The sequence below is a fragment of the Marmota monax genome, unplaced genomic scaffold (genome assembly GCF_021218885.2).
Source record: "Marmota monax isolate L192 unplaced genomic scaffold, Marmota_monax_Labrador192_F-V1.1 WCK01_AAM20220418_F8-fsc00004, whole genome shotgun sequence".
Classification (NCBI taxonomy): Eukaryota; Metazoa; Chordata; class Mammalia; order Rodentia; family Sciuridae; genus Marmota; species Marmota monax.
Genome location: NW_026692881.1, coordinates 17873862 through 17901729, shown reverse-complemented (window position 1 = coordinate 17901729; position 27868 = coordinate 17873862). Strand labels below are relative to the sequence as shown.

The 27868-nt window shown below is 48.8% G+C and overlaps 1 protein-coding gene across 1 annotated transcript; it reads left to right on the top strand.

Moving 5' to 3' along the window:
* The first annotated feature begins 718 nt into the window (after window positions 1-718).
* Fgf8 (fibroblast growth factor 8) lies at window positions 719-6531 on the top strand. Its single transcript, XM_046450467.2, has 6 exons — window positions 719-933; window positions 1036-1072; window positions 1591-1677; window positions 1891-2071; window positions 5135-5241; window positions 6075-6531. Exons 1-6 carry the CDS (start codon window positions 902-904, stop codon window positions 6363-6365), a joined length of 735 nt encoding a protein of 244 aa, XP_046306423.1. The 5' UTR covers window positions 719-901; the 3' UTR covers window positions 6366-6531.
* Window positions 6532-27868: the final 21337 nt, after the last annotated feature.

Genomic DNA, 27868 nt, shown 5'->3' with positions numbered 1-27868 from the left:
GGGGTGATGGTGATAATGGGGTAGGGGAAGGCATTTCTCTCTCTAGGGCCTCCTTGGAGATTGAGAAAAACTGGTGAGACTGGCTGCATACACAGCAGAAAGATGGAAGAGCCAGGCCCCCGGTGACAGAAACACGTTCTTTTACTAGAGATGGGCACACAATCATTCATTCAGCTATTAGCGGCCTCTCCTAAAGAGCAAGCCTGGTCGTTGCACACAGTAGGTGGCTTATTGACAAGACGTGAAGCCAGAGGTATAAGCAGACCAGGCTCGTAGGCACCGGGTAGTCCTGGAGGGCCAAGCCTAGGGCCTAGGAACCCCAACTAGGAGGCTGCCCTGGGCGCCCCCATCCCCGCGCATCCGTGCCCCAGGAGAGCGCCAGGGGATGGTGGGAGGCGCCCACACTAGCCTCCCCCGCCCCTCTGGCGGGTCCCCAGACCCCTCCCCTAGTCCAGACCCCCAATCCCAGACCCGTGGGCTGCCCCGCCCCAGTCTGCCCCGCCCCCGCCCGGGGCTGCGACCCGGCCCCAGCTCCCAGCCGGGAGCTGCGGGCTCCGGCCGCCCGCCCCGCACTCCCCCCTCGCGCCCGGTGCGGCGCCCCCCGCCCCACCCCTCCCCCTCCCTTCCCACCTACCCACCCACCCCGCCGGCCCGTTACCCTCCCGCCTGCTCCGGCTCCTGAGCAGCCAGCGGTCACCGGCTCCGGCAGCGGCTCAGAGCGACTTAGCGCGGCGCGGCGAGCAAGACATTCCACGGGACCCGCGGAGCCACGTCGGGATCGCAGCTGAGCTCCCGCACCCTAAACTTCCTCGGCCTCCGCCCCTTCGGCACCGTCCCCCGCGACCGCCCACGGGACGGCGTGATCCCGTCAGGGCTCTCGGTGCTCCCGGGGCCGCGCGCCATGGGCAGCCCCCGCTCCGCGCTGAGTTGCCTGTGAGTACCGCCGCCGCCCCCGCGTCCCCAGCCTGGCCTGCGCCCGCCGCGCGCTCTCCGCTCACCCTGCGCCTCTCTCCCGCCCGCTTTTGTCTCCCACAGGCTGTTGCACTTGCTGGTTCTCTGCCTCCAAGCCCAGGTAAGGAGCGCAGCGCAGAGGCGGGGGCCAGGCGAGCTGGCGGGGAACCCGGCTGGCAAAGTCGGGCAGGGGCAAGACCAGCGCTTCAGGGATGGAAGAAACATTAGAAATCCAGCCCCGAACTAGCCCGAGGAGGGAGCTAAGGAACAGAGTGGTAGTGTCCTGCCTAATGTCACACAGCTAGTGAGTGGCAAGGCTGGAACCCAAGATTTTTTGAGTATAGAACTGTCTTACACATACGCTAGCCAGATTGGGTGGACGGGAACTCTACTGGAAGCCACACCTGGCCTCTGAAGAAGGGGGCAGCTGGAGCCAGGGGACGTTTGTTGTCAGGGAAGTCCAGGTGAATCCAGCAAGGACCCTCTCGGCGGCCCTCTGGGGAGACTTGTGGTTGGTTTGGCCCAATGATGGGGTGCCTAGGCCCTGTGCGCTCAATATTTGCTCCGTAAATTTGTCTTTATAAATGTCACCGGTCGGGTAGCGCTGCCTCCATACTTAAAAGCACCCTGCTCCTCTAGGAAGGCCCGGGCGGGGGGCCTGCGCTGGGCAGGGTGCCCGCTTCCCTGCTCCGAGCTGGCCGGGAGCCCCAGGGTGTTTCCCAACAGGTGGGTCCAGATTCTATCCCATCCCGGGCTGGGTCTGGGTGACTTTCCCGGGTGGGGGTTGGTGGCCTGAGCCGACATTTGGGGGGGGATCCCCCCAGCTTCTGCTGGCTGCCTGGTGCAGCAGGAGGGGGATGCCGGGGTGTGGGGGCCACTCGGGCCCCTGGGCGGAGTAGCATTATAATGGCGTGTTGTGTATTTTTCAATTTCCTAAAGGTAACTGTTCAGTCCTCACCTAATTTTACACAGCATGTGAGGGAGCAGAGCCTGGTGACGGATCAGCTCAGCCGCCGCCTCATTCGGACCTACCAGCTCTACAGCCGCACCAGCGGGAAGCACGTGCAGGTCCTGGCCAACAAGCGCATCAACGCCATGGCAGAAGACGGGGATCCTTTTGGTAAGACTTTTTAGTGGCACCACCTCAATGAAAGTAGCTTGTGGAAGGTGGTAACCCCAGCTGTACTAGCCAGAGGCTGGCTTGTAGGGGTTAGAACCAAAAGGTGTCTTGTGGGTCAGCTGGAGAGACAGTATTGGGGAAGGGACCCTGGGGAGGACTTAGCCCACAGGTGCCCCCTTCCCTGCCCAGCAGATGAATGAATTCAAGAGTTTCCCTTACACCTCCCCCTTTATGCACCCCTCCCCAGATGCAGGTGGAGGCTGGGGGTTCAGGGGGGAGGGGGCCCACGTTTAAGGGAAGCTCTTGAAAGAGGATATGTCACCAGGGCCCACAAAAGGAGAGTGGGAGAGAGAAGGGAGAGAAATCCCTCTAGCTCTTCTAGCTCAGAAAAGGGAGATACTGTGAACCATTAAATACTTTGATCAGAAGGGTCAATTACACACTGGGGGCTAAGCCTGGAAAGGGGCCTTCCTTGCTCCACTTGCGGAGAACCCAGGCAGACTGTGGGGCAGCAGGCAGCGGGTGGCGGTGGACTGTGGCCAGGGTTCCCTACTCCCTGTTGGGTGGTGAGTAGAGGGAGCTACTGCCGGCAGAGAGGCTGAGGACTGATTGATTTCTAAAACATTCAATATTCCTGCCTTGAAACATAGCCAATTTCCAGAGTCCTGGATGTACCAAGAGAAAAGCAAGCCCTCTGGGCTGCTGGTGTTGTTTTTAGAGAGTGATTATTGTGAGTTTAAAAACCTTTAAATAATGACCAAGTTAAACAAGCATGAAAGGAGAGAGGAAGACTCTATTAAAATGTAATAAAAAGGTGAGGCATTTTAAGAGCTAAGAAGAAAAATGAAGAATGATATAAAACAGAAAAAGAACCAGCCTTTTTTCAGATGTGGAGTTTGAAAGGAGTTGCAAGTCTGTAAATGTAAAAAAGAGGTTCAAGATTGTTCTCTATGAATCTCTGGAGAGACCCCCGCGTCTGGCAGAGCGATTAAAACTCTTCTTACTTTCACCTTTTTTAACATTTCCTGAATACTTTCTCCTCTTCTCGAGCCAGTTTGGGGGATCGAGTATGTCTCGCTGCATTTTTTCTGCATCAACGTAGCTGACTTCCCTTCAAAGCTGGAGGAGGAGACATAATTTTCCTGGGATAAATCTGTCACTGGGGTGGAAGAATAGGTTTGAAAATGTTAAGCTTTTCCAAAAGCTCAGTTGGGAAAGTCGATGTGAACTGCAGCCCAGCTTCCAGATCCATTCGGGAAGGAGAGTGAGGGCTTTCTTGGTGGGGGTGGGGGCAGCCTGCCCGGTGGCCAAGCTCCCCCGCTGGGCTGGTAGAGCTGGCCTACGGGCCCTTTGTCCCTCCAAATTGGCTGCTTGCTGCCCTTCTCAGCTTCCAAGGAAGGGTACGAATGCCTGGCTCCTTCAGGGCTTACTCCATTGGAGCAAATGGCCCAGCATCCTTGGATTTTGGGGAGGGAAGGCCAATCAGACATCAAGGAAGTCTGCTTCCCATTTTCTCTCTCGTTAGACCCAGGGTTCCCTGGTTCCTGCCTGCAAGGGAGGAGTAAGAGTGGGAAGTCCCAAGAGCCGAGGTATAGAAAAAGGTGAAAGAAGAGTCTGGGAAGAATAATGGAGAGATCCCAATTACTTCATTAAGAGGTTTAGGAAGGGATAAAGGCACCCACTCTGTTCCTATATACCCCATTTAGCCAGAATCTTCAGAGTGGTTTCCTCTATTCCCTTCTCCAGCCAGTATCCTTCCCTAAAAAGCAGATGTTCCTGCCTCTGGAAGGCAGACCCAAAGAGGCATGAGCAGACTGGCAAGGTTGAAGAGGAAGTGGTCAGGAGGAGATGACAGCTGATTTCCTAGCTGACTTGGGGCCAGACTGGGGACTTTGGCCACTGGTTGGTTCCCAGCTCTATGTCTATGTGAAGAGGTGCATAGTCATAGTGAAGGCAGGGAGAGTTGCCTTGCTGACCTCAGTGCTCCCCCACCTCTGGTACTGGTTTCAGGAACAGAGAATGAACCATGTCACAAAAGGCTGGACTCTGCCGTAGGAAGGGCAGAAGATCCAGCCCCTTCTGTCCCATCAGCAAGGTCAGCCCTTGCTCTCTTTTTCGATGGCTTCTAAGAGAGCAGTTGCATGAAAAGATAATGTGGATGGGTTCTGGGGTAAGTTGGCTCTCTAAGGGGAGAAGGGGTGGGGAACAAGGCACAGAAGTCAGACCCTACTTCTGGCTGTCTAGACTGCAAGTAGCTCTGCCTGAGTCTCTCTCCTCTTCACCCGCCAGAAAGAATTTGGTCACAGGGGTGAGAAGCCCAGCTATGATGGAGGTTGAAAGAGAAAATATTGAGTTGTTGCTGTCTGGAACTTGGGGCTGTGGTCTGGTGCCTGGGAAGCTGAAAGATGCAGGCAAAATCCTCCCAGCTGGTGTTTGAAGTTCTGAAAATCTGCTTTGGGCTGTGTGTAGGGAGAACTGTTCTCATCTCTTAGCAGAGCAGGGCTGCCCAAAGGGTTGAGGCAGGGGTAATCAAGCCTGTGAGTTCCAACCAACATGCCAGGAACAGGAGAGGATGCTTTTACCTTTGGCTTCAGGACTGGAGGTCACCACTACACCTGGATGTTCACATAATAACCTTGAGGCACGTACACAAAATAATCTAAGTTGGAGGGATCCTTAGGGATCTTTTGATTAGCCAAGGAACTCTGGTCAGATTAAATTTTACTTGTAACCTTAACATACAAGTTATCACTGTCTGGTTTGAAAACACAATGGAAGGAATAGAGGTGCACCTTTTTCAATTCGATGGTCCCAGTCCCTTCTGTGGAACCCAGTTTGTAAGCTGATCCCATCACTTCTCAACTCAAGAGATCTCAGGGATATACAGCATGTCAGTAGCTGGGCTGGGGCTGGAGCCCATGTTTTGAGTGCCTGACCTGCCTAGCCCAGCAATTGCTGCTGGGATGTGATAAGTCCTTGGACCAGAGAGGGGGAGGCTATGGATTCTGGGGGTGGGGTGGGGTCAGGGGCTTTTCAGTGACCTTCCCACACCTTCTCTGATAGCAAAGCTCATCGTGGAAACAGATACCTTTGGGAGCCGGGTTCGAGTCCGTGGAGCAGAGACAGGTCTTTACATCTGCATGAACAAGAAGGGGAAGCTGATTGCCAAGGTGAGGTATTTGGAGGGAGGTGGGCCCTGGGCCTGAGGGGCAGCCTGGGCTGGTTTAGCTCCTCTAAGGACATTCTTGTGCTGTGATCTCAACAAGGTGTGCAGAGAAACGTAGCCACCTTGGGGTTACCTAATGATTGGGTGGGGGGTGGGGGGTAAGGAAGAAGGAAACTGCTTAAGAGAGGAAAAACTATAAAGACGAAGGAGGAAGCCTAGGGAAGGTGCTGGGGGGGGGGTTGGTAAATTCCATATATCTTTTTAACAAATCGCCAAATTGCTTTGCTATTATGTCCAATTACATGGTACCAGCATTTGGAATGTTCAGTAAGCCGCAGGCCCGGCCCCCTCAGCCGAGCTCTGAAATGGCCCCATTAGTCACGGCTCCTCTCCAGCCTCGAGCTCCCCAGCTTCCTAGGCTTGGGGCTTGGGACTCAGTCTCCTCCCAGGCTCCCCTCCCCCATAGGGTGGTTGCCCTGGGCTGGGAGCTGGAGTCCTGTGGTGCTGAGGCAAGCAGGTGGGGAAGCGCATGCAGCCCAGGCCAGACTGGTGGGCAGGAGGCCAGAGCAGGCAGGCTCTGGGCCCCTCACTCTGCCTCTCTGTCGTGGGCCCAGCCCCTCTGTAGACAGCCATGTGTCACTGCTGCCCAGGAGGACAGGAAGTTGCCGGGTGGGCTGCTGGTTGTGAGGGATTAGAGAGCGGGTGCCTGGGCAGGAGGTGGGGCTGGGCTCCTGCCCCCATCACCATCTGCTGGGGTGCCCACCTGCTGTCTGGGTCCGTTGGCCCTCTGCCTCACATGGGGGGCTCATAACACCGCATCTGCCCCCCTACCTGCAGAGCAACGGCAAAGGCAAGGATTGTGTCTTCACGGAGATCGTGCTAGAGAACAACTACACAGCCCTGCAGAATGCCAAGTATGAGGGCTGGTACATGGCCTTCACCCGCAAGGGCCGGCCCCGCAAGGGCTCCAAGACGCGACAGCACCAGCGCGAGGTCCATTTCATGAAGCGGCTGCCCCGCGGCCACCACACCACTGAGCAGAGCCTGCGCTTCGAGTTCCTGAACTACCCGCCTTTCACGCGCAGCCTGCGCGGCAGCCAGAGGACTTGGGCCCCCGAGCCCCGGTAGGCGCCTGCCCGGCCCCTCCCACAGTCGCCGCCGGGGACACTGGAGAGCAGCTCTGTCAGCTGAGAGCTGCGCCGAAAGGGCAGGGGAGGTGCTGGCGGAGCCCGCGTTCTAGTTGTTGATATTGTTTGCTGTTGGGTTTTTTGTTTGTTTGTTTGTTTTGTTTTGTTTTTTTAACAAAAAAAGAGGCTCTATTTTTGTATTCCACTGGCTGTGACGTCTGTATTCTTACCTCTCAAGAAGGTCCATTAAAGGCAAATGCAGACTGGGTTCCAATCAGGGCTCCCTGCGGGTGGAGGGCTCTCTAATCTGGGGGAAATACTCCTGAGGTTCCAGCACCTGCAGAGCAACTGGCAGGGCAGCCGGGACGGGACCCCTGCACCTCCAGGTTGGGTCAGGGAGCAAAAAGGTGCAGTATAGGTCACCTAGCATGGTGGTGGGTGCCAGTGGGGGTAGTTGTATATTAGTTGCTATTAAATGATTGAAATATTAATTTAACTTGCATATTAGCAATATGATGGAGTGAATCTGGCAGGGTTGGCCTCTCCCCCTGTGCTGCCCCAGCTGACCAGTGTGACTGGGGAACACAGCAAGTCAGGCACCAGCTCTGACTGCAGCCTCCCTCCAGCAGACCCCTGCCTGTCAGCCATTCCCATCACTGTCACTGGAGTGGTTTCCTGGGAGCATAGAAGCAGGAAAAGAGGTGGAAGAGACTCTTGGCTGGTTCTGGAAGCTCTTGGACAGGGGCTGCCCAGCTCTTCACAGGAGTAACTGCTAACACTTCCCTAGGTCACCTCAGAGTCAGAAATGATGGACAGGCTAGGACCAGCAAGGCAATCCAGATGCAAGTCTTTGAGGATGTGCCTGTGTGACTAGACCATGTGAGATGGGTCCCAGATTCCAGAACTGGTTCTCTTTGAGAATCAAGCTTAAAAAAAAGAAAAGAAATAAAGACAGCTGCTGTGGCCTAAGGAGAGGGTGTATTGAGGGGCAACCACAGCTTTTGCTGGCACTTCAGATCTGGAACAAGTGTTTTCTTTGGGAGATCGGGGTAGAGAACTGAAAACAGAAAGTACTGCGCTCAGGGGCTGCCCAGCCCAGGGCAGGTAGAGGCTGTGGGTCTCAGAAAGATGGGCCTAACAGGAGAGAAACTGGTTCCGGGGGAGGACCAGAAAGGAGGCTCATGGGCTAGAATAGAACTTAAGCCAGTCATGGCCTGAAGAAGAAGCAGCAACCATATTGAAAGGACAAGGCCATCAGAGAGGACGCTCTAAAAAGGACAGGTTGTGCCATGGTAGCAGAGAAGCAGGTCACCATGTAGGCAGGACTGGCCCATGGTGGGAAGGGACATGTGATATATTCGTATGTGGAGCAGTGAGCTGGCATCACAACATACCTAAGGAAAGTCCAGGCCCAGAAGCAGGTGTGAAGCCCAGAGCCAGCCCAGGGTTCACAATTGAGACCTTCCATTTTGGCTGTTTCAATTGCCTTCTCTGACGATGCCCCTGGTCTGCACCCATGGCCCACCTACTAGGCTAGTCTAGAAACTCCTCCCTAAATACCTGTTCTTTAATAACTCACTTGGTATGGGTGGGGGCATCCTAAGACTTCCTGGCCAGGTGGGCCTCCTAGAGGTACAGTCTAAGTCCCAGATTGGACCCATCCAAATGGATCAGGAATTCCAGGGCTCACTGGAAAGATTTGGGCTCTGCCCACCCCTCCTCTGGCCTGCAGGAGAGGGTGAGGGGCTTTCACTAGAGTAGGGTTCTCCTGGTTCATAGACATTGGGGATGTGGGGAGTGGGCTCTAGATATCTCTCGACCAGCTCCCTCAGCTCTTGGTGCTTCCTCCTCTGCTCCCCTCCCCCTTTAATTAATTCTGGGTGAGCAGCCTGGCTTTATTGTGCAAGGAGCTAGGGTCTCACTGTGGGAAAAGTCACACCTTCTGAGCAGCTTCTGATGCCATGCAAATGGAGAGACCGTCCAGGAAACGCTTTCATCTGCACGGGTCGCCTGTCCAGCCCCCAGCCCAGTAATTACCCACATTTCATTTGTTTGGGAGCAATTCCTGGGGGAAGCTACAGGGTAGGAGGGAGTCTGGGGCGGGGGTGGTGGTGGGGTGGAATGGGGGTGGAATGTCAGGCTCTCTGCCTGTGATCCTGGCCACAAAGTGGGGTTGGACTGGGCCAAGGCTGGTCACTGGCTAGGCCAAAGCTAAACCTTTAGCTCCCAAGCTGGGAGTCCTGAGTCCTTGGGTGTTGTGGAATAGGATCATGCCATGTTTGCATTTAGGAAGAAGAGATGGGCTGTGCAGAAAAACAGACCTGCCTTCCAGAGAGGGGGCAGGAGAGGTAGACTGGAGGTAGAGATCTGGTCCTTAAGGTGGCCAGAGGCATTGGGACTGACTCCAGCAGGTCCCCATGCCAGAACCCATGAGAGTTGAGCCTAGAGCAGTGGGACAAGGCACCCACCAACTTGTTTACCTTTGAGTTGCTGCCTCCACAGAGCCCTCGCTAATGGGGTTTTACAGCCCACTCAAGCTGCAACTGGCCAAGAATCAATCATTACCGGCACTTAGTGGTTTGATAGTTAACAGCCTGAACTGAAGCCAAACTGGTTGTTAACTGTGATAACAACTGATTTCAAGGGGTTATTGCCGGCCCAATATGCTCAGCCCATTTATTTCGGGGAAAACAAGCAGGGAGCTGTGGCAAGACCCAGAAAAGGGAGGAGGACCCGGCTGCCCTCAGCCAAAAGGCTGGCCACTGTGTCCTGAGTTGGTGCTGGTTTAGAAGGCCTGGGGGCCAGCTGTGGTCCACAAGGAGGCTTGACCACCCAGCATCCTCAAGGGCTCAGTGCAGGCAGTTCTTCTGGGTAGAAGACCCTCTCTAGCCCACCCTTCTCTATAATTCCTGCCTGGCCTCTCCTGGTGCTCTTCAGGATGCCCTCACAGCCTTGACTCCCCACAGGAAGGAGCCCAGCTCTGGTGGTCAGACTTCTACTTGTCTCCACCCAGCAGGTGAGGCTGGACTCCTCACCCAGGACTCCTAGAACATTGCCAAGTCAAACCAAAAAAGTTATTGTTATTTCAAAGCCAGCAAAGATCCAATCTAGGTCTCAACTAGAAGGATGAGAGTTCTCTCCTTCTGCAGCAACAGCTCCTGTCCATCCCTCCTGTTCTCAGCCAAATGAAAGCAGGTGTGGCCATGGTGGAGCATCATTCTAGAATGTTGCTATTGCAGTAAAGGACCTCAGTTCTCTACCCTTTACAGATGGACAACATGTGGCCTAGAAGTCACATAACTAGTGTCATATCTAGTACTAGAAGTCAGATCTCCAGATCCAGGCTGTGGTGTGTGTGTGTGTGTGTGTGTGTGTATATATATATATATATATATATATATATATATATATATATATATAATAGTTGTAGTTGGACACAATACCCACAATACCTTTATTTTATTTATTTTTATGTGGTGCTGATGATCGAATCTAGGGCCTCGGACATGCTAGGCAAGTGCTTTACCACTAAGCCACAACCCCAGCCCCCCAGGCTGCCTCTAAAAGACTGTATGTCTCACCCTAATTCTATTAATTTGTTTATTCATTTAGTAAATCTTTCTTGAGTGTCTCTTATGTGTCAGGCTCTGTGCTGGGCAGAGATGACAGAGCAGACAATAAAGGACAAAAATTCCTGTTATTATGGTGCTCCTCTAGTAGAAAGGGGAAGGTGTAGAGCCAGTAGAATACAGTGTCAGACACTGATAGTCACTACAGAGAAATTCGGAGAAGAGAATGAAGATGAAGGGCAGCAGCTGTTTTAAATCAGGTAATCACAGAAGCCTCCATAATAACTTTGTGTTGAAGCAGACATCTGATGGAGGTGAGGGGTTCGGATACGGGCAGGGACAACCCAGGTAGAGGGAACAGCAGGTGCAAAGGCTTATTGCATTTGTGGACTTGGAAGGAGGCCAGTGTGGCTGAAGCAAAGTGAAGGGAGGATGGTGGGGTAGTTTGGGGGGACAAGGTGGAGGAGGCTAGAAGCTGAGGTGAGGCCAGAGAGGTGGCAGGGGTGGTGGTGAAGGGCAGACCATACAGGGCCCTTAAAAAGATTTCAGCTTTGCCTCTCAGTAAGATAGCAGCACCCCCCCCCCCTTTTTTTTTTTGGTACTGGAGATTGAACCCAGGGGCGCTTAACCACTGAGCCACATCCCCAGCCCTTTTTAAATATTTTATTTAGAGACAAGGTCTCACTGAGATGTTTAGCTCCTTGCTTTTTGCTAAGGCTGGCTTTGAACTTGAAATCCTCCTGCCTCAGCCTCCTGAGCCACTGGGATTACAGTCATACGCCACCACACCTGACCCACAGATTATTTTTTTAGTTATAAAGTAACTGGAATAGTGAGAGATGCTAGTGATTGGGAGTGGTGAGAGCAGATTAAAATTTTGGACATTTTTTTTTTTGCAGGCAAAGGTGATATGATTTACTAATGGGTTGGGATGTGGAAAAGAAAGGAGTCTAGAGATTTCCAAGGTTTCTTGCTTGAGCAACCAAAGAATGAAGATGCCATTTGCTAAGGTGAAGAAGATTCTAGGAGAGCAGATGTAGAGGAGTGAAATGGGAGTTTGGTTTTGAACATGTGAAGTCTGAGCTGATTAAATATTCAAGAGGAGGGCCAGGGCTGTGGCTCAGTGGTAGAGCACTTGCCTCACACGTGTGAGGCACTGGGTTCAATTCTCAACACCACATAAAAATAAAGATATTGTGTCCATCTACAACTAAAAAAAAAAAATTATTCAAGAGGAGGTGGTAAGTGGGTAGTTGTTTGGATCTGAAATTCAAAGGTGAGGTCTTATAAGATAAATTTGGAAGTGTTCAGCACACAGGTGATTTTCAAAGCCAGGAAAGAGAATGGATTCCCTAGGGAGGAGGTGGAGGTAGAGGAGAGAAGAGATCCACACTTAAGCCTTGATGTGCTCAAAACATTTAAAAATTAGAGGGAAGGGAAGCCCTGGCAAAGATTGGAGGAATCTTTGTGGCCCAGAGGTGGGAGGAAAACTGGGCGAGTTTTATATCCTGACAACATAGGAGAAAGAACAATTTCTGAGCCTGCAGCTATAAGTAGGCTTAGGGACATGTTTTACTGTCATCATCTGTCTTCCCCACCACCAGCCCCAGGGCCAAGAGGAAGTGGCCAAAAAACAAGAATTGATTTAACCTGGGAGCCTCTTGGATTCTTCCCTCAGTCCCACCCCTGCCTCTTGCCAGCAGGTCCTGCTGGCTTCTCTTCCAGAACATCTCTTCAGTCTAGGCCATTTGCTGCCCTACTGATGTGCTGCTACCTTCCTGCTCCAAGCCAATGTAAGTTGTCATCTGCTTAGGCAAGTAGCCTCTGCACCCACATACTCTCCCTTGTTCCCTTCATACCCTTCTCACAATCCATTCCACACTCAGGAGCCAGACTTTTCAAAACACAAATCTGACTGAGTTATTCCCACCACACCTAGATGGTCTTCTGCATGCACTGGCTCTGGTCTGCCCATCCAGCCTCACTGCTCACCCACTCTCCCTGTCTCCTGCTGCACTCTGACACCTGTTCCCAGCTTGTATCTGCCCATCTGTGCCTCAGAGCCCTTGCACTTGATGTTCTCTACACTTGGAATTCTTTTTCCTCTAGATGAGTGGATGGCTGACTGCCAGATGGGACTCTCTGTTATCACTCTGTTTTATTTTCTATATTATCCTCACCACTGCCTGATATTTTCTTGGTTTTTATTGATTTACTATCTTCTGGTCTGTCTGCTCTACCTTCCAAGAAAGGAGGAAGCTTGTGTAACTTGCTCCCTGAGGAACAGCACGGAGCACACTGTGGGCAGTCAGGGAAAGCATCCCCTTTCCATAATCAGTGGATAAAGTAAGAATGATGCTGAAGCTGTTCAGTGGAGAGGGCATGTTGGGAGTACTTGGTATCCAGAGACAGGCAGGATGGCCCTGCGATGGGGACCTCTTTTAGCCCATCCACTCACTCACTCAAGAAGGCCCAAGGTCTGTTTTCTCAAGCTGCAGTAAAAGTCTCCCAAGCCTGGACAAATGGACATCTAAGCAGGACTTGTTGGGCTGGACATCTCAGAACCTCCCCAAATTCTGCTTCCCTTGCTGCCTCTGGGTTTCTATAGCAACCAGGGGACTTCAAAGGAGAGAGTGAAGGGGAATTAAGAGCCAGAGAGAGCAGAGGAGAGAGGAGGAGTAACTGGTAGCAAAACAGATGGGGAGCTGGCAGGAACTCCAGGGGGATCCCCAAGTCATGTTACTCTGGAGGGTTGTGCCAATAAGGTCTCTTTGGTTGCCCCCCTTCCCCATCTGGATCTCTTGCTGACCCTCAAGAAGTAGCTGTCCATCTGGGCAGGCCTCAGAGCTGACCCTTCATGAGGTGCCCCTGCCCCATCCCCCTACACTAGCGGGCAGATGCTGAGCAAAGTTCTGGCTCTGTCCTGCAGACTGACTCCTCCCTCAGTCCCTCTCTCAGCAATAGTGAAACAAACTGGAGCCCTTGGGCTGGTACTTCTTTTTCTTTCTTTCTTTAGCTGTGTAGGATGGGAGGGAGGAACACAGAGGGAGGAGAAGATGCTGAATAAGTTCCCTAGCATTAGCATCTGGAGATCATGGTCAGGCCCCCAGTTGTAAAGGACCATGCTTAGGACCTGGCTGGAGGTGCTCAGAATAAGGGACCAGACCTGAGCGCAAGTAACGAAAAGCCTGGACAGAGCTCTTCTTGGTTTGCAGCCACCCCTTCCCTTGAGCCCAGAGGGTTGATAAACAAACACCTAAGTCCAAGGCCTAGGAATCACAAAACAGTGAGCCTGTAAGGAGCCATGATACATTGGTCCTGAGATTCAGGGCAGCTGCCTGGAGAACCAGTCAGTGACTTTCAAGGGTGGAAGTGGCCAGGGCCACCACCAAATTACAGCTGTCTCTCTGTCTGCCCACATGCACATGGCTCCCAACACCCAACCCATGTTTTGAATCCTTTACCATTGTGGACTCTTCCCTGTTTCCAGTCTCTGAACTCAACTGTTGCTTTTTTTTTTTCCCTGTGCTGGGGATTAAACTTAGAGCCTTGAGGATTCTAGGCATATGGTCTACCACTAAGTCGAATCTCCAGTCTCAATTGTTTCAATTTGACAAATATCATCAAATCCTGCAAAATCTTTCTTCATGAGCTGGTTGTGGTGACACAGGCCTATAATTCCAGCGACTCAAGAGGCTAAGGCAGGAGGATCCCAAGTTTGAGGCCAGTCTCAGCAACTTAGAGAGATCCTGTCTCAAGATAAAAAGTAAAAAGGGCTGGGGATATAAATTAAGTGGTAGATCACCCCTGATTTTAATCCCATTAATTTTTTTCCACAGAGAAATCCATCATAACAAACATTCCACTCCATCTCAACTCACCTCTGCCCAGTCTCTCCTGGGCTTTCTCTACCCCCTCCCTCTCCCAGCTTCTGCATCAGCCCTCAGTAATGAAGAGAAAACTCATAAAACATTCATGCTGGGTAATACACCATGTAGGATCTTCTCGATCTCAGTTCTGATAGAACAGGCCAGGTCAACAGCATGCTGGATCTTAGGCTTCTCAGGGTTTGGGCTGACTACTCTGTCTTGGGCTCAAATTCCATCCACTTCCCTTAAGCCAGGTTTGATCCTCCCTGGGGAGCTGCGGGTAGGGGTCCTGAGCAGAGTAACAGAGGGGATTCCTGAGAAGGGATTCCCCCCTCAGCTCATGGAGGAGAATGGTTTCTATGGGTACCCTTAAGTGAGATGTGATTGGCATCTGGGGCTTTGAATACAAGCTACAACACAGGTGAACCAAATGACCAAAAAGCTAAAAAGGAGAGAGGTTTGGGCCAAGTGTGAAGAGAAGCAGAATCTAGTATTGCACCTGAACCCAGGAAGATGGGAGTGTACAAAAATGGTGAGGGATGGGAGGAGCTAGGGTTGGTGACGACAGGCTTTCTGCAGAATCCTTGCTCTGGGAAGTAGGCCCCCACCTGGGGCACTTTCATCAAATAAGTGGGGTGGGCAAAGAGGGAATGGAAAGGAAGGGGGGCCTTCCATGTTCTTGCTCTCCCCAACACCCTTGGAATTTCCCCCACACTTATGCGGCCCATCCATCCACCCCACCCCAGAGCTCAGCAACCTGAGAGAAGGAATTCAGAGGAATGGCCAGAAATTGGAAGTGGCTTGGTATGAAGTTTAGGAGCAGGGACTTTTGGAATCAGAGCTCTGTCACTTCCTACCTGTGTAACTTGGGCAAGTTATGTTTCTAAGCCCCAGATCCTTCACTTACAAAATAGAGAGAACACTCCACCCACCACACAAAGTTTTCAGAATTAGAGTTTGCTCAAGTATGTATAAGTATGGATCTTAGGCTTCTCAGGGTTTGGGCTGACTATTGTGTCTCTAGCATTAGCATCTGGAGATCATGGTCAGGCCCCCAGTCCTAAAGGACCATGCTTAGGACCTGGCTGTAGGTGCTCAGAATGAGGGACCAGACCTGAGCGCGAGCAGGGAGAAGCCTGGACAGAGCTCTTCTTGGTTTTTGTGTAGCAGGCCTTTTGTAGTCCACCTCCTCATCTACTTCTCTTGGTTAGATGCCCTAAACATGGCTCCTAGTAAGGTGCCTACTGTGACACGGGACTATGAGGAAGGAGTTGGGCCATGTGAGCAAAGACCCTGAGGGTTCAGGTTTGCACGTGATATCATCCAATGTCACGGTGAGAAGCTCTGAGGAAGTCAGGGTCTCCAGGGTTCCTGCTTTCTTGGGTTCTGGTAGCCCATAGGCCTGAGGTCACCAGGAAGCTGAATAGATAAAGGGTAAGGTCCTGCATCACATGAGGCCTGACTTCTTCCTCAGCCTTCCATCCATTCAAATAGTGTGGCTGCCAAAGGTCTAGGCCCCTGAAGACCCAGGAGAACCAAGACGGGTAGATGAGGTGTTCCTGCTTGCTCTTGGGGGCCAGTGTATAAATTCTTATTCCCTGATCCTTATACCTGGCCTTTCCTCCCCTCTCCCTGACTCCCAGAGAAGTTAAGAGAAGCTGAGAAGGTCAAGTCTGAGTGGCCTAAAGTGGGAAAGCACAGAAGGCGAGACTGAGAAACCCTTCTCATCATGCTTGATGTCCCATCTGAGACAGGTGACAAAGGAGATGGAGGATCTGATTCCTTTGGGGTTCTTTTGGGCATCCAAAGATAATGCGGAGGACCCTCCAATGTGAAAGAAGTGGGTGGGCTCTAGAACTATATTGTCCAGGGGCCCTGAGGAGAAGGTGCCTCCAGGATGAGAAGCCAAGCCTTGCTCTCTCCTCAAGCACCTGGGCTATTGGGCTGTTCCCATGACCTCCCAGAACAGTTCCTGTCTCTTCCTGCACTGACCACTCACACCCAGGGATTATCCCAACCAGAAACTTCCATTTGGAACAAAGCTCCCAGGAATGAAACCTGAGCTGCCACGAAGAGGTTCAGCGGCTAACTGGGAAGTGGCTGGAAAGGGAGAGAAAACTTGCAAAGCACTGGGAGCCTCAGGGAGGCTATGAAACTGAAGACAAACGACCAGCCAGCAGACTGGTGCTGTGGAGCTGCCTCCACTGCCTTCTGCAGAACCAAAGGTCAGGGCTGAGCGAGAGGGGAGCGAGGGGAAGTGCACCCCAGGCTTTCTTTAAGGGGAGAGTAATTGGTGCACCTGTGGCTATGGCCAATATCCCCCATGAGGCCCTCAGGGCTGGCCTGCAGTCACTCAAGCTGTCCCCTCCTCTCCCTTCTTCCCCACCCCCCTCCCAGCTGCTTCTACTTACTCCAATGGGCTGCTGGAGCTGTCAGGGATGGGCCTGCCAGCAGCCATGGGGGCCTGTAGCTGCAGGACCCAGGGATGGGAGAAAAGAGCAACGACCATACTTCCCATTTATGGAGCGCCTACCGGAGCCAGGCATGTGGAATATATTGTTTCTGATCCTCACAACAGCCCTGCTGGGTCAGTACTACCAAGCCTATTTGTATTGATGAGGAAACTAAGGTTCAGAGGAATTGAGCAATTTGCCCTGAATGCTAGAGCTCGTTAGTAGTTGACCTTGGATCTGAACCCAGGACTTTTTGGACTCTACAAGATAAACAGGTCAAAATCCTGCACTAATGGGCTGGGGTTGTGGCTCAGTGGTAGAGTGCTCACCTAGCACATGTGAGGCACTGGGTTCAATCCTCAGCACCACATAAAAATAAATAAATAAAAGGTATACATACATGGAGTATGACATATATATGTGTATGTATGTATATATATAAAATTCTGCACTAGTGCCCCAGAGCCCCGGTTAATTTCCAAATAAAGTCTTTCATTCCCTTCAAGCCAAGGTGGGAGACAAAGGAACCACTAGGGATGTTCATTTCTCTGGATTGGATCCTATGACCTTGAGAAAGTTATTTCACCTGTTTGGGGCAAAATCTCCTCTCTTCACAGGTAAAATGGGATTTCTAATAGTGCCTACTGACAGGTGGAGGGCCGAAAAGAGAAATACATCATATGCAAGTATTTAGAACAGTGCTGGGCATAGAGTTAGCACCCAGGAGTGCTACTGCTATTGTTTGAAGAATTCTTTCTCCCTTCTTCCAGGTGACCCCAGGAAAAAGTTCACAGATGGTTGAATGGCTTAAGCTCAACCTCCTCCCTGCCTTCCTCTGAGGGCACATATGAGCTTGGGGTATTCTGGGAGTCAATAGGGACCCAATGCTCACATCTCCAGGGTGAGACACCAAATCTTGCCACAGAAGTAATGTGCTTAGCTGGGCTATTGGATTGCCCTGGCATGTCTCTGAAGACCAATTGCCAATCCCTATCCCTTTGGAGGAACCCTTAGAATTAAGCCAATTAAGCCAGGTGTGGTGGTTCACACTTGTAATCCCAGCGGTTTGGGAGGTTGAGGCAGGAGAATCACAAGTTCAAAGCCAGTCTCAGCAATTTAGCAAAGTGCCAAGCAACTCAGTGAGACCTTGTCTCTAAATAAATACAAAATAGGAATGGGGATGTGGCTCAATGGTCAAGTGCTCCTGAGTTCAATCCCTGGTACCCCACCCACCAAAAAAAAAAAAAAGAATTAAGCCAAACTACTACCTGGAGATGGGGTGAAGGCAAGGAGTAATTTGGCTGATGCTAAAGGCTAGGAGCTTATTCAGATGCTGTGGGCTCTCTGCCTGGCCTTCACCTGCAGCCCCCAAGCTCAGGCTTTTCAGAACCACCAAGGACTGGCTCTGCTTCACAGGTTGAGAGAACTTTGCTGGTCTTTCCCTAACTTATTTCCTTAACATTTGAGTGTGTCAAGGACAGATGTGACCGGGGCTTGCATTAAGAAGCACAGCATACTCTTCAAGACAAACATTAAGTAAACTTTTGGTATGACCATGCTTGAACCTTTGCAGTCAGTTGAAAAGTCAAGTGAGAGGGAGCAGAGGGCTGGGAAGGAGGGCAACTCCCAGTTCTGGGACTGGCTTTGAGTGGAATGTGAGTTACAAAGGATTCTCTCCACCGACAGGCACCAAGCTCCAGGCTCCACTCCACTTCTCATCACTGGGAAACCAAGGATTTGTTCTGTTTCCCAGGGAGTTTGCAATCTAGTTAGAAAAACTACATGTAGTAGTCCCTCCTTATCACAATCTGTGGTTGGAAATACCTGAGGTTCAAAAATATTAAATGACAAAGGAATTTAATATTTACAGTAGATACTAGAAATTTAATAGTAAGTGAAATTTAAAAATAGATAATTTGCAGGGCTGGGGATGTGGCTCAAGCGGTAGCACGCTCACCTGACATGCGTGCGGCCCGGGGTCAATCCTCAGCACCACATACAAACAAAGATGTTGTGTCCGCCGAAAACTAAAAAATAAATATTAAAAAACTCTCTCTCCACCCCCTTCTCTCTCTAAAAAAAAAAATGGATAATTTGCAGTAGCACAATAAAATCATGTGCCATTCCACTCTCTTTGGCCTGGGATATGAATCATCCCTTTGTCCAGAGTATTCACACCGTATATCCTATCTGTCCATTACTCACTGTAGCTGTCTTGACCATCTATTGTGGGACCACAGTGGGTGTGTTCATGTAGCCTTCATTTTACTAATGATGGCTTCAAAGTACAAGAGTAGTGAGGCTGACAATTTGAATATGCCAAAGAGCCAGAAAGTGTTTCCTTTAAGTGTAAAGATGAAAAAGTTTATGACTTAAGAAGTAACCTTGTATGCTGAGGTTGCTAAGAGCTACAGAAAGAATGAATTTTCTCTCTGTAAAATTGGGAAGGAAAAAATAAATTCAAGCTAGTTTTCTGTCATACCTTAAGTTGCAAAAGTTAGAGCCACAGTGTGTGATGAGTATTTAGTTAAGATGGGAAAGGGGGCTGGGGTGTGACTCAGTGGTAGAGTGCTCCCCTAGCACGTGTCAGGCTCTGGGTTCGATCCTCAGCACCACATAAAAATAAATAAATAAAATAAAGCTATTGTGTCCAACTACAACTAAAAAAATAAATATTTAAAAAAGGATGGGAAAGGCATTAAGTTTGCATGTGTGTGTGTGTGTATATATTTTGTGTGTGTGTGTGTGTGTGTTTTCACGAAGCAGTTTATATAGGATTCAGTATTATTTGCAGTTTCAAAAATCCACTGGGGGCAGGCCTTGGAAGGTATTTCCTGCAAATAAGGGGAACTACTGTGTAGAAATGATGATTGAATTTGCAATAGGCAATTACAAATGGGCTTTCAATTTTATGCCAACTATTCAGGGCTATAGGTGAGTTAAATAGTGCCATTACCCTTTAAAGATAAAAGAATCAAGACATAAATGCAATATCAATATTGGTACTGAGACCACATCACATGAATGTTTTATGCGAAGTGCTTACGTACCAAGACTCTTCTTTGTGCGTGTGCATTTATATTAATGTTCTTTAATGACTGTCTTATGTGTCAGGCGCTATGTTTACATACTTTATTTCAATTAGTCCTTTTATTTACTTTATAATGACCCAGCGTGTTAGCCATAAATGTTCTAAATTTATTGAGGAGGAAATTTGAGTTCAGCAGGATTAATTAATTTCTCCAAGCCACACAGCTGCTAAATGTCTGAGTCAGGATTTGAAGCCAGGTCCACTGACTCCAATCTCTTTCTACTCTGCAAACCACACTGATAACTACTAATGCAAAGCGAAAGATAATGGGGAAAATGCTCTATGACAGGTGTCAACATGGTGCTGAGGAGCTTCAGAGAGGATTGATCCATCTGGTTGAAGAAAAGAAGCACTAAGGAACAAAGACCGGCTTGCTCAATATCATGTAATTGATTAATCAGAAATTAGAGGTAAAATCCAGGTTTTCTTTCTTTCTTCCTTTCTTTTTTTCTTTCTTTCCTTTCTTTCTACAGGGGATTAAACTGAGGGGCACTCGACTCCTGAGCCACATCCCCAGCCCTTTTATGTATTTTATTTAGAGACAGGGTCTCACTGAGTTGCTTAGTGCCTCGCTTTTGCTGAGGCTAGCTTTGAACTCGCAATCCTCCTGTCTCGGCCTCCTGAGCCACTGGGATTACAGATGTGCATCACCACACCTGGCCAAAATTCAGGTTCCCAGATTCCAAAACCAACACCAATTTTTACTGACAATAAGAACTTTGAGGGGGCTGGGGATGTGGCTCAAGTGGTAGCGCGCTCGTCTGGCATGCGTGCGGCCCGGGTTCGATCCTCAGCACCACATACAAACAAAGATGTTGTGTCCGCCGAGAACTAAAAAATAAAAATATTAAAATTCTCTCTCTCTCTCTCTCTCTTTCTTTTAAAAAAAAGAACTTTGTTTTTTTTCTCTTTTTAGAGAGAGAACTTTAATATTTATTTTCTAGTTTTCAGCGGACACAACATCTTTGTTTGTATGTGGTGCTGAGGATCGAACCCGAGCTCCACGCATGCCAGGCGAGCGCGCTACCGCTTGAGCCACATCCCCAGCCCTAAAAAAAAGAACTTTCAGGGGTTGGGGATGTGGCTCAAGTGGTAAAGCGCTTACCTGGCATGCACAGGGCACTGGGTTCGATCCTCAGCACCACATAAAAATAAAGATGTTGTGTCCACCGAAAACTAAAAAATAAATATTAAAAATAAATTCTCTCTCTCTTAAAAAAAAAAAGGAAAAAAAGACCTTTGAGAGGATTTCCCATCAGCTCTGTTTTGTTAAAGCAAAAATTCTGAAGTCTTTGAAAATCTCTTGGAATCTTTGTGAAATTTCATGAACTAAAAGCACAGGCAAAAAAAAGGAGGGGAAACTGACTTCTCCCTGGGCCTGGGTTTTCCCTCTTCAGAGCAGCAGTAGTGCTTTCCTACATTCCTGCTGGGCCAGGATCCCTTTCCCTGACCCAAAAGCCTGGGCCTTGAGCTGCAATCATTCCACTACAAGACAGCCAGAACAAACATTTCTAAACAAAACCAAAGAGCTTATCAAGTCACCTACAGATTCAAAAATCTCCAGCTTCCATTTGCCCATAGGATAAAATTCAAATCCCTCAGTCAGGCAGATGGGGCCTTCCATGATCTGGTCGTGGCTTTCCAGTTACCTCAAAATCTTACAAAAGTGAAAGGTCCTAGCTATACAGATCTTGTTACCATTTCCCAAGCGCTCCGTGCTTTTCCATGTGTTTGTCTTTTCACATGCTGTTCCCTCTGCCTAGGCAAGCTCCTGCATATCCTTCAAGACTGGAAATTGTCTCCTTTCTATTATATCACCAGGCAATCCTCTGTGGTCTCATTTAACCATAATTCTTCAAGCACTCTTGGAATTTAGTAGGTACTTTGTATAACTTGGTGAATGAATAAAGTCTATTCTGGATGCCTCACTGCTTGGTCCTACCATTATGGGGCAAATGAGTTGTTACTCCAGTTTACAACAGGGGCAACAGGTTCAGAAGAGTAAAGGAATTTCTTCCCTCTAAAGATATACAGCTAGGATTTAAATTCAGATTGGTTGGTCTTTCAAACCCAAGGTTTTAACCTCTAAGCTCTAGTGCCTCTAATTCCTTGAAATGTGACCTTTTTCTTCTGTATCATGGAAGGACCAAACACCATTCATTGCTCCTTCTGTTGAATCTTAGAGACACCATGGACATGGGGGTTTATCACGGTGTGGCATGGGGCTGGGGTTACAAGGCAGGCTGGGAGAGATTAGGAATTCCAGACTGACATTTGCGCTGAGACTTTGTCACGCATCCTTGTGGGAAGTGAGGCGTCAAGAATCATTTACTTAAAACTACCTCTGCCACCCCCTGGAATGGCCTAGGCTGAGGACTAAAGACAAAAACCAAACAAACAAAACTGACTTGTGTTGGCTGGGGTTTTCTTATTCAGATTATAGACACTTTGTTGGGAAACTAAAATCCCTCATTGGAAGCTCAGAAGGACTTCACTCTAAGGACTGAACCCAGGTTCTAGCCTGGCTTTTGTTACTAACCAGCTGTGTGACCTTGAGCAAGGGGCTTAACCTTGTAAGCCTTCCTAAGTGGGCAGAAAAATGGGCAAGGACACAATGCACTTAGGAAAGAAAGGTCCAGACAGCATCCAGAGGATGGGAGTCTGAGCTGGAGCATAAGTCTCTCTGGAGAAGAGGCTCCAGAGCTGCCAGCTGTGGTGTCCCAGTGTGTTGCTGGGACTGAGGGGTCACTCAAGAACAGGCAGCATAGGAATAAGAGAGGACACCAAAGACAAAGCATTTGGCTTTCTTTTTGTGGGGTGCCCAAACCAGGCCCTGTTGCAATCCCTCTGGAACATCAGGAGGCAGGTATCTCCAAACTTCCACCTTCAGGAAGAGCTAACCTCCCCATCTTTGGGCCTCCTTGTACCCCTAGGTGTCTTCTTAGTAGAGAGTGAACTTCTTGAGGGAAGAAAACTTGACCTCTTCATCTAATTCTTCAGCTGCAATACTGACTGGCTCCCTGGCACCAATAGACCACATAATTGTCTGATAAATAAATGAATGGGTAAATGAATAAAATTCAGGTGATCAGACAAGGCCCAATGTCAGAGCAGAGTTAATCTTTGAAGTTCATTACAAAAGAAGAGGTACGTGCAAGTAATAACAAAAGTAGAATTCCAAATGGCTTGGGAAATTTAGGAGCAGAAGAGCTGAGAATACTAATTCACATGGTCCCTTGGGCCACCAGTGAAGCCATAGAATCCTTGACTGGTAGACTGTAGACTGTTCTTAGGTTCCTTGAGGATATAAAGGCAGATGACACAAACAGAGCTCAGGTTCACTGTCTCTAGCTAGAGTGACCACATGTCCTGGTTTTATGACTACATATTTTCCCAGGTAATCATTAATACCTTGAAAAATTGACAAAATTATGGGGTAATATTTTCCCCCCACCTAATCTATTTTATTATTGATCTAGTATTCACATATCACAAAACTTACCATCTTTAGGGGCTGGGTTTGTGGCTCAGTGGTAGAGCGCTCGCCTAGCATGTGCAAGGCGCTGGGTTCGATCCTCAGCATCACGTAAAAATAAATAAATAAAATAAAGGTAGTGTGTCTGACTACATCTAAAAAAATAAAAGTAAAAATAAAAACTTACTGCCTTTAAAGTGATCAATTCAGGACTGGGGACATAGCTCAGTAAAGCACCCCTGGGTTCAATTCCCAGTATTACAAAAAACAAAGTTTAAAGTGTACAATTCAGTGCTTTTTAGTATATTGATGACATTGCACAATCATCACCATTATCCAATTTCAGTACATTTTCATTCACCCTAAAAAGAAACCCTGGTATTTGTAGTCCTTCCCCCTCCCTTCCTCTCCCTCAACTCTGCAGCTACTATTCTTCCATCTGTATGGATTTACCTTCTCTAGACATATAATGGAAGCACACATTATGTGGCCTTCAGTGTCAGACTTTTTTCAGCATGTTTTATGAATACTTGTAGTAGAAATCAGTACTTTGGACAAGAAACTTTTTGGTCATAGTGTTATGGTTTATTTTATTTAATTTTGGGGGTACCAGGGATTGAACTCAGGGGCACTTGACCACTGAGCCACATCCCCAGCCCTATTTTTTTTCTTTTCTTTTTTTTTGGTGGTGCTGAGGATTGAACCCAGGGCCTTGTGAATGGAAGGCAAGCACTCTACTAACTGAACTATGTCCCTAGCCCGCCAGCCCTATTTTGTATTTTATTTAGAGACAGGGTCTCACTGAGCTGCTCAGCCCCTTGCTGTTGCTGAGGCTGGCTTTGAACTCACAATCCTCCTGACTCAGCCTCCTAAACCACTGGAATTACAGGCATGTGCCTCTGCGCTCAGCAGTGTTATGGTTTAAATATGATGTATCCCCTAAAAGCCCATGTGTGTGACAACACAAAAATGTTCAGAGGTAAAATGATCAGATTATAAATGTCTTTAATCTAATTAATGGGTTAATCCACTGATATGGAATTAACTGGTTCATAACTGTAAACTGGTAGGGTGTGGCTGGAGGAAGTAGGTTGGGGTGGGGTGGGGGAAGAGCCTGTGGGGTTTCTATTTTGTCCCTGGTGAGCTGAGCCCTCTCTCTCTGCTTCCTGGTTGCCAGGTCCAGAGCTGCTTCCCTCACCACACCCTTCTGCTGTGATATTCTGCTTCACCTTGGCCCCAGAGCAATGGAGTCAGCTGAACCTCTGAAACTGTGAGCCAAAATAAACTTTCCCTCCTCTAAATTGTTCTTGTCGGGTCTTTGGTTCATGGTGACAAAAACGCTGACTAAAACACTCTATATAGCCCTTAATATTTTAGCAATTGCACCATGGGTGTTCCCACAGGGCCAAAAAGGAAGTCAGAGGGAGGAGCCATGCTGAGACTGACTGGAGAAGCCATCCTATTGCTCAAGGCACAGAAACACTGGCGTGAGTGAGCCAGAGAAGGGGCTGCGCTCAGCGTTCTAGACTCTAGAGTTGGCACTTTTTTTGGTTTTGATGTCCTGACTTCCAAACAGTAGTTACAGACACGACAACAGTCTAATCTAATGCCAGCTTTTTAGGGAAAGCGGTGCTTAATGAATTAAAAAAAAAAAAAAAAAAAAAGGAGCCAGGGGAAAATGGAACGAAGCTCTACTTTGAGATTTTGCTCCACCACTGGTTTAATGATCTCAAATGGGTGCCTCCATTTTTTTCCCCTAGTCTCTGTAAAATGAACACAGTGATAATGAGGAAAGTCCCAAAGCTACTAGGTTTTAAGACATTTCAAAGACTCTTCCAGTATTCTGTGACTACTTCTATAGATGTGTAATGCAAGAGCCCAACACTTGGGGCTGATTGTTTTTGCAAGGTACAGGTTCCCCACTGTGTGTGGTTTGGAGCACTCCAGTCAATTTGGTAGTTCAAATGCTAAGCAGTTAGGTCAGAATGGTTTGGTATATTTTGCAGTGTTTTAGTGGCAAGGGGTCAAGGATGGGAAAATGTTTCTCAGGATGTTTCTGCAGATCATTTCCCTTAATAGGTTAAGTTCCCAGAGTCTAGGGCCAGTTTTTTATTCATTTCTGTCTCTCCTGTAATTCCTAGCAGAAGGCCTAATTCAAATAGGGTCCCAGTATATAAGGCAAGGAAGCGAAGGCTGAGCAAATCACACTTGCTAGTGTGTGGAGGTATTTCTCCGGCTTCAGGGGACTGTTAGAACAATCTGCCCAAGACTCAGGGGGCCAGGGTAAGGGGTCCCACAGCTCCAGCTCGGGCAATCAGAAGAGGGTTTGAGGTGCCACCAGACCACATACCAGCAGCAGGGCCTGTGAGTTGGCAGAACTGGGGAGGCTGTCCTCAGGGGAGAAAAGAGGAGGGCAGGGGCGCTAGCCAGGCCTGCTGCGCTGAAAGCGGCAGACGGGTAATTTCCAAATGACCATTTCAAAGGAAGGTTGAATTTCTTCAAGATAAGAGGGAGAGCAGAGAGCATGCCTATATCTCTAACCCCCTGAGCTCCGGGCCATGATAACAGCTGTGGGGTTGGAAACCTAATGCTGATGAAAGAGTTAAAGGGTGGCTGCAGGCAGCTATCGGTGACACCGCTAGGAATTGAGCATGCTCCTGGAGCGGCTGGGGACTGGTGTTACTCCATGAATAGAGGCCACTCTCAGGGAGTTTTTCCAGGAACAGAATGGGGTCAGGGAGCCGCTTGGGGAACAATGGTTGCCACCGACTAGCTGAATTTCTTACAATCACACACCATACCCCCTGATCAAATAGCTCCTTTGTCCGGCTGATATAAAAACATGTCATACAATGATGATTTGGAAGAATGACACGGGTTTGCCTTTCACAGAGATCAGAAGGGCTTGTTGTGCAGCAGGGGGAAAAACATCAGAGTCAAGGAAAACCTGGAGAATAAAAGGAGCAAATGGAAACAGACAGCAACAATGAGAAAAGGGCTGGGTTGCTAGAAAGGCAGACAAGGGCTTGGTTACCAGCAGGGAGACTCGAGCAGCCGGCAGCTCTGAGGAAGGAAGAGCCTGCTGGAGCCCGGTAATCAGTTTCACAGCGCCCCCTTGAAACTTCTGGGATTAAAGGAAGGCAACTTGGAGCAAGGGATGGCCTGAGTTGGCTGGTGATCCCAAGGCTGTGACACAAACCAGGGAGAACACGAAGAGACCTCAGATCGTTCTACCCAAACCATTACTTAAAGGATGGGGATACTGAGGCCTAGGGAGGCATATGACTGAGTCATCAATTTGGATTGTCTAGATCCACGTCTTGTTTTATAACGACTTCTCCTGTTCCTTTGACTTTGAAGATGGAATTGCAGGTGCTTCTTTTTTCTTTCTTCTTTCTTCCTTTCTTTTTATTTTTCTCTTGTGGTATTGGGAATGGAACCCAGAGGTGCTCTATCTCTGAACTATATCCCCAACCCTTTTTTATTTTATATTTTGGAGACAGGGCCTCACTAAGTTGCTGACGATGGTCTCAAACTTGTGATCCTCCTGCCTCAGTTTCCCCAGTTGCTGGGATTATAGGTATGCACCTCTGTGCCTGGCTGCAAGCACTTCTTAAGCATTCTGTTCAGAGAGTAGAAGAGATGTGGGACTGGGCTTCTTGCCTGACCCAGGGCTTCCTTCTATAATGGAATTCACACAAGGCATTGTCTTGCATGCCTCTGTTTCCCCATCTTTGAAGTGAGGGTCCTCCTGATGGTAGCCAGCCAGTCAGCCATTCGCTTGGCCATCCTTTATTAAATGCCTCTGTGCTTCCCACCCTGGATGAGGGCACCAGTGAGAGGAGGAAGGACCAGCCTCACTAAAGATAAGACCCAGTCACTAGACCCAGTCAGGCAAATGCTCTCCAGATAGACTGTGGACATCAAGCTCTTATTCTCCACTGAGACCTATAACTGAGGTGGGTAGGTTTCGGATGGTGACTTTGTTGTTGAAAGATAGCAGGCTTATGTAGCAAGATTCCTACAGCTTCCAGTCATCAAGTATGATCACAAAGAAAATGACAATTGTTAACTAATGTCACTAATTGACATTCACCTTCAGTGCAGCATCTGTAAATGGATCTGACGCCTTTGTATTGGATTTCCCTAGAACTATGTGTGGTTAAAAGAAGGAGTGTTTTGTGTTAATATATTCTCTTTCATCCCCAGATCCTGAAATCCTTTACCAGTAGATAGGCATTTCTCATTGCTACCCCTGTGGGGAGTCAGCAAGTCCCAGTCTCCCCGTTCTCCAGCTGGGAGACCTGGGTTACAGAAGGATTCTAAGTCCTGCAGTGGGGGATGGAATCCAAGACGATCAGCCTCTCACTGACATTTCTGGCTTTGAACTACAGAGCAGGGTACTGGAAAGCAAAATTGGAGATTAGATCCACAGTAGACCTGGTTTACTTCTCTTATAAGAAAGCAAAAAGTCTATTGTATTTTAAATTTTAATTTGTTAAAGATAATACATATAAATGGCACTTTTAAAAGTACAAAAGAATAGAGAGTTTCCTTCCAACCTGTCTATACACACCATTCCTGTACCCTAGGGAAGACTAGTCACTAAGTTTTTAAGAGCTATTCTACATTCTTCTAAGGCTGGGGATGTAGCTTAGTAGGTGAATACCTGCCTCACAAGCATGAGGTAATGCATTCCATCCCCAGCACTAAAAAAAAAAAAAAAAAAAAAAAAAAAAAAATTATGTATTTGTAAACACAAACAAAATATTTTCCCTTGCTCACATGTGAGATAGATATATGTATATATGAAAACTTTTCAAAAAATGAATATGAAATGGATAGAAACACAGGGCTGGGAGAGCTATACAAACTCAAAGGTTGGCAGCAGGTCCTGGGGAGTATGTCTCCCAGCTGCAAACTGAGCTGCTGGCTTGCTGTGCTCTGGTTCTCTGCTTCTGAGAAAGCTGTGCATAACGCCAGGGGTGCCGGGTATGTATGACTTCTTACAGAGAATGGCCTCCAAATGAGGATGGTTGCAGCCCTG